This window comes from Atta colombica, unplaced genomic scaffold, assembly GCF_001594045.1.
Source record: "Atta colombica isolate Treedump-2 unplaced genomic scaffold, Acol1.0 scaffold63, whole genome shotgun sequence".
NCBI classification, from domain to species: domain Eukaryota; kingdom Metazoa; phylum Arthropoda; class Insecta; order Hymenoptera; family Formicidae; genus Atta; species Atta colombica.
The window spans coordinates 22263-29399 of NW_017259554.1; the positions used below are offsets into that span (position 1 = coordinate 22263).

Consider the following 7137-nt stretch of genomic DNA (forward strand, 5'->3'; position numbering starts at 1 on the left):
GGACATTTTCATTATTCAAGAATGCTAAAAATTATTATTAACCAAATCAATGAAATTCAAAATACTATCAGAAAAAAAGTCACAAATATTAAAATTTTCAGAGAATTTATACATTTTTCTATTACCATTGTATGAATCTGTTTAAAAAAACTATTAATGTCTGAAAAATAACCAAGACTTAATACTTTCAAATTCTTTCCATTTTAAATAATTCTGAAGTATTTAAAAATTCTGAATTACTTTGGAAAATTAATACTTACCTGAATGTTCCATTCATCTTCGTCTTCGTGCAGCTCTATCATCGTCATGATATTATAGTAGGGCATTTGATTATGCCAAATGTGCATGGTATCTAGCAAAGTGACGATAGTGCTATCGTGACCTATATACATAAACATTTTTCTTTCTTTGGGCTGTAGAGTATCTCTCCTTTTCGCTAACATATCGTTGGTAAATTTCTTCAGCATAGGGCCACCTTTTAGTCTGCGGAAGTCATCGCGATATGTATTAAGTTGTAGCTCAAATAAGGTCAAAGGTATTAATTTATCAGGGTAATAATTCTTTATCCATTCTGGCAAAGTTAAATTCATGTGTTCCTGTAACATTTTGGATAATTAAAATTTGATTTTTTTTTATTGAAAAGCTGAGTTACACATATGCAACTTTAGTCGTTCAATGAATAGTTCTGGCATATATCAGTTATTTAAAAAAGATTAGATAATACCTCAGCTGATAACGTAGCATAAAGTGAACTAACATCGTCAACAGTCGTAATCGGTATGCCTGTGAAATTCGAGAGCTCTGCAAACAGTTGCTTATTTTCATCGTGCAATTTCCGGACTTCCGGCAAGTCATTTGCTGAAGAGCGCAGTTGTGTATATCTTGGACACATATTCCATATTAACATAAGCTGAAAGATTTATGGGTTATTTATAACAAAAGTAAGTTTCAACTATATTGAATTATGTGCAACACACAATCGGTTTGTCTGAGCAAATATTTACAGAAGTGCTTTACCGTATCGTCTCGACGTTCTTGATAAAACAGTGTAACTGGTTGCCAAGGTAGATCAGATTTGAACATTTGCTTCTTGCTAGGTTTCCACAAAGCAGCGGACTCCAGCTCGCCCGACATTTTCGTACGATCCACGTCGGTAGTCTGCAGATAAAATATATCGGGATGATATATCGAGCCTAGAAAGCAATTATAACGCCTTCGCAGAAACAATCCTTGATCGTACTGCTTCCTTCTTCCTTCCTAGTTTAATTAATTGCAGTTTGATTCAAAATTGTTTTGATTCAAAACAGTTTTAAAATAAATTTGTTAAAAAGCAAAAGGTATAATATTTACATATATAAAAATTATGCATTTCACGGGTTTCCTCCGTGTCCAGATCCATTCTTGGAATACCAACGTTTCGTGAACCTTGCAGTCTATTTCATTAGAGCGAGGAGCAGCCTAATACTGAACTTCCTTCGGGTCGTTCCTTTTTATATTACGCTATTTGTTGGAGTGATGAGGAGAAAGAAGAGAATTAGGAGGGAAGGGGGCGGAGAAATTGATTGGTCTTCAATAACCGGTTTTCCATATTTTATTTATGTTGTAGTTATTATCTTTATTTAGATTATGTAGGATGTTTTTGTATCTCTATTCTTCTTGGCTTCTCTAAACTTTCTTGGTGGAAGGGGTTTTCTGTTTTCCTCTATGTCTATATTGTGAAGTGGATATTTGGATATTGATTATTGAGGAAAATAAGGAATTTACGGAGTTCGGCTCTGCCATGTCTCCAAATCACGAATATGTCGTCTACATAAGGAACCAAATTTCTAATTTTTTAAATGTTTTTCTGAGGGCTTCTTTCTCAAAATGCTCCACGAAGATGAAGATGATTGGCGATTACAGGAGAAATAGGAGAGCCCATCATCGCTTCTGAAGTTTATTCATAAAATTGATTGTTATAGGAGAAATAAATGATTGTTAAGCAGTGCTCTATTAGCGGGATGAAATCGGAGGGGGAGGACTTCACGTGAAGCTTTTGTTATGTTTCATGTGTACTTATGTGAAAAGGGATTCTAGGTTGAAACTTACAAGCAGGTCTATGGGATTTTCTTGATGATTTAGATGTTTTTATCTCTAAGAAAGCTGATGGTACCTTAGGCCATCAAGTGCCTTCAACAGAAAAACTAATACACACACAGATAGATACCTATATGCCGAGTCGCATCACCATCTAGCACAAAAGTCTGCAATTAACTCACTTGTACATAGAGCTTTTGCCATCTCTGACAAAGAACATCTATCGATAGAACTCAATCACTTAAAACTAGTCTTACAGAAAAACGGACACAACAAAAAAGACATAATCAAAACAATTAATAAACATGCAAACAAGGCAACGGTCTCTGACCAGTTGCCATACAACCAGACGAAAGAATCCTATCGATTCTTCCATATGTCAAAAGAATAACAGATCGAATTGGCAGAATATTAAACAAACACAATATCTGAACTATCTTTAAATCATCTGAAAAGATAGGACAAATCTTAAGAAATCCTAAAAATCAAAGGGCTCCCCTCAGCTCCGCAGAAGTATACAAAATATACTTTGTTCCTGCGGGCAAGGAGATATACATTGGAGAAACCGGGAGAATGGTCAACCTACGAAGAAAAGAATATCAATATAATGTCAGGTTAAAACACACCACGCAATCAGCATTATCAACATCGAAACAGGACATCAAATACTGTTTGACAAAATGATTACAATAGCCAACATTACATCATATTTTCCAAGAAAGTATAGAGAAGCATAGAGATACAAAAACATCCTAACAATCTAAATAGAGATAATGGTTACAATATAAATAAAAATATGGAAAACTAGTTCTCCCAGTTATTATTAAGCATAAGACTAACTAATTCCCCTCCCCCCTCCTTCCTTCCCCCATTCTCATAATTCTCTTCTTCCCCCCACCACTCCAAGTAGCGTAACATAAAAGAAATGGTTCTATATCAGGCTGCTCCTCGCTCTGATGGAGTGGACTGCAAGGTTCACGAATAGGCATTCCAAGAATGGATCTGGACATGGAGAAAATCCGCGAAACGCATAATCTTTATACAGGGTGTCTGAAAATAATTGCCAAATATTTTATGGACAGGTAGAGTGGACTAAACTGAGTCGAAAAATCCTCTATCATTTTGTAAGTTTCCCCAATAGTTAACGAGATATTAATCTTTAAAGATAGCCGAATACGCGCGCCCGCCCGGCCTATTACTGCGAAGTGTATATGCCTACCGATCGCTTGGCGTGCAGGGAGTTGGGGATTGGCTGGCAAACGCCCCGCACCTCGCCGCAAGCCTCCATAACTCGGACGGCGCGCTTGCCAAGCTATATTCACTCCCCACGGCTCGCGTACCAAGCGATCGGTAGGCATATACACTAGGCATATTACTTTGCAGTAGTATTCGGCTATCTTTAAGGATTAATATCTCATTAACTATTGGGGAAATTTACAAAATGGTAAAGGACTTTTCGACTCAGTTTAGTCCACTCTGTCCATAAAATATTTGGCGATTATTTCCAGACACCCTGTATAGAAGCACTCGTGGAAGCCTCAAGAATAATATTTACATATGTTAGCTGACCCCAACCATAGGGCTCCATACTGTCATTGATATGAGGATCATTTGGGTAGGTATCCACAGGTGCCCTGTCTCCATGTCTTATTACCTAAAAACAGGAAGACATACATTATGCAACATTAATTTTATTCTTGAAAGCAAGTCGATAGTAATGATCAATCTAATCATTTTCACAAAGGATACTCAATAACTTTTGGCTTTGAAGAATCTTTACCTGTTTGATTATTAAATATGTTATACGCGATGAACGACAAAGATAACATAATGAAATTCAAACAGAAAACAGAAAACAGAAGAGAATTTTAGCATCCCGCAGCTCAAAAATCAGTAAAATTGGGCTACAAATTGATCTATACCTAATAAATGGTAATGAATAATAATTCAAATTAATACTAATATAGGCTGTTAGGCTTTGCTAGATATTATTCTATGCTAATTAATCTTTCTTTTTATTTTAACATTTATAAGTCATAATTTAATTATTCAATGCATTTTTGCATGAAAAACAAAAGATAATGGGAGATATGTTCCCGAATTGCATCATGGTGGATTATTATGTTACTATACAATAATATACAATAATATACAATAATATATGTATAAGCATAATATGTATATTGTATATATAATAATATTACTATTGTATTATATTCTCATACAGCACAAAATTTGCAGCAATAGCGCTGTAAAATCTATGCAATATTGCTGCAACATGCAATGTTGCTATAGAGTGTTACTGCAACTTTTGTGCAATTTTGTGCTGTAGGGGTTGCTATATTGTTATTATATTATATTGTTATTATATTATTTTATAATTGTTATTATTTTATAATTGTTATTTTATAATTGTTATTATTTTTAATTGTTAGTTAAAAGTATTTAACATGACATCGAATTTTGAAGATTGACTTCCAAATTTAAAAACTGGTAATTAAGATGAAATAAACTAATTATAATATAAAACAAACAACTTTCAGCTTCAAGTTATTTGTTTCGACTTTTTCGCCATAATATTCATTTTTCCTCTTTAAAGCTCTTTAATGGCTTCTGAACGTGGAAACGCTTGTCGCGCGACAAAATGCGATGCGATAACTAATGGGCGCATTCAAATTGACAAAACAGTTAATCTGCTCACTGAGTAAATGAACATAATTGATTCTTATTTTATAAATCCAACGAATCGTATTCAATCGCTCGGGAAGCATACCTAGCCGCTTTGTCGTCTTGAACTCGCCCATTGAATATGTTAGGAGCTGTAAGTTTATTGGCTTTCTCGAAAAATATCGCATACAAAAAGTTAAGGAAATACTATAGTATGCATTACATATACTAGCATTTCCCTAGTTTTTCGTATGCGATACTTTTCAAGAATAGGGGCCCAGTGTGTAGAAGTCATTGTGGTTGCGTTCAGTAGAAAGTTTATTTTGCAATTATTGAAAGTTCTTCTTGCTGATGGTTGATTGTACTTTTAGATCTAGATGAAGAATGGTTCTATCTAGTAGACAATCATAAAGAGATTGTAAAACTGATAAGAACTAACCAATTACAGTCGAGTATTCCTCCGTTACAATCGAACGACAAGAGAATGTTCGACTGTACTTGGTTCTTACATTCTGATCCGGATTAAACTCTCGGTGAGAACTAGGCCATTGTTTTCTGCTGAACATAGCTATGAACATAGCCAAAAGGATTTCTAATCCATTTAAGGATTACAATATACAGGATACAGGACCACGAATATTCATTCAGAATTACACGTGATCGAAGCGTATAAAACATGATCACGCATAAACTGCCTCAAGTCAAAATAGAAATAGTCAATGCACTGAAAAGAGTGCCAAGGTCTAGTTTATATCGTGCACTTGATACGGATACTAACTATATAAGTAACTTTCTATTGACTTATCTTAATTTCAGCGATAAGATTGTATATATAAATATACTGTATATACAAACATACTGTACGTTAAAATTATATCACATTTCGATTTTTTAAGCATAACTTTTGTCAAAGTGAATCGAATACGCTCAAATTTATATAGTAGACACTTAGTGACAGATGTATCTTGTATGTAAAGTAGTATAATGAGATCTGACAATACCGCCGTTGTATAATGTATACACCGTTGATTTTTTTAAATTTTTTACTAATTTTCCCAAAATGTATTTTTTTTACTTTTCATGATACAACCGTAGTTTTACCGTAATAACCCAACTTTAGTAGTTAAATTTACTGTTTTAATTATAACAAATATTCGTAGTATTCAAGATATAGATGAACGACAACAGAAAGTCATCATAAAGAGCCACAAACAAGGATGTACGGAAGAAGCTTGCCAACAATTTGCATCTCTAAATCAATAGACCAAGTTTCTTAAGCGTTGAAAATTCTAACAAAGCTATATAGTTAAGGAGAAAAAGAGTGACCGACATTACACTACTTTTCTCGTCGATCACAACATCCTTCGCACATCTCCGAGCAATTCACATTGTATGACGCCGGACATTTTGCTGAAAAAATATAACTTCAGAACAATCTGATTCATCCATATAGATATGTCATCGCCTGCAAGCCGAAAGAACATGTAAACACGATATATGAAGAGCGACACACCTCAACAATGATCTGATGTCTTCTAGAGCGACAAAAATAAATTCATGTTGTTTGATAATGATGGTATAATATTGATTTGTCGTTCTAGAAGATCATTGTTGAGTTGTCTAATTGAGGTGTGCTTTGGCCCATTCCAGTCGCGCCTTTCAATTTTTTACGAAAATGAATGGTTTCTTCACGAGTCGCTGTTCACATGGTCTTTCAGCCTGACCCTTTCAGGTGACGGCGTATGATCTGTATAGGCAGATTAAATTGTCGATATTTGCTCAGCAATATCCGACGCTGTATAATGTGAGTTGCTGCGAGATATAGAAGGATGTTGCGATTGATGAAAAAAGTAGTGTAATATGATCGGTAATATCACTTTTCTTCTTCTTAACATAGCTTCGCTAGATCTTTTAATGCTTAAGAAACTTGATCTAATAATTTGAAGCAAATTGCTGAGCAAGCTTCTTCTGTACGTCCATCCATTGTTTATAGCTCTTTATGACTTTCTGTTGTCGTTCATCTATATCTTGAACACTACGAATATTTGTCATAATGTAAAACACTAAATGTATGTAATATAAAACACTAAATCTATCCTACAAGCGCATAATATTATTTAATATTAAGTAATATTTTAGACATATTCTCTTAAAATATTAAATGTAACATTTTAATAATATTGTGTAATAATATTAAATGTAACATTTTAATAACATTTTAAAAATATTGTACTAAAATTATATAATATTAAATAATATTCGCGAAATATTAATGGAAGATTATATGTCTCCTGATAATATTGCATTATTATTAAAAGTAACATTATTTAATGGTACTATAATATTGTATAAATATTAAAAAGTATTATAACAAAATTTACTTTAATTTGTAAA

At 33.6% G+C, this 7137-nt stretch overlaps 1 protein-coding gene across 5 annotated transcripts in view; it reads right to left on the bottom strand.

Moving 5' to 3' along the window:
- Positions 1 to 7137, bottom strand: part of LOC108692176 (prostatic acid phosphatase-like) — a 39474-nt gene that overhangs the window by 278 nt on the left and 32059 nt on the right. For 4 of the 5 annotated variants that reach the window (XM_018200333.1, XM_018200336.1, XM_018200332.1 and 1 more), the window contains 4 exons: positions 3632 to 3730; positions 1018 to 1257; positions 725 to 910; positions 261 to 596 (listed from right to left, as the gene is read on the bottom strand). In XM_018200333.1, coding sequence (XP_018055822.1) covers positions 261 to 596; positions 725 to 910; positions 1018 to 1257; positions 3632 to 3730 — 861 coding nt within the window. The remainder of the gene's footprint in view (positions 1 to 260; positions 597 to 724; positions 911 to 1017; positions 1258 to 3631; positions 3731 to 7137) is intronic. The other variant, XM_018200335.1, reaches the window with a different exon arrangement.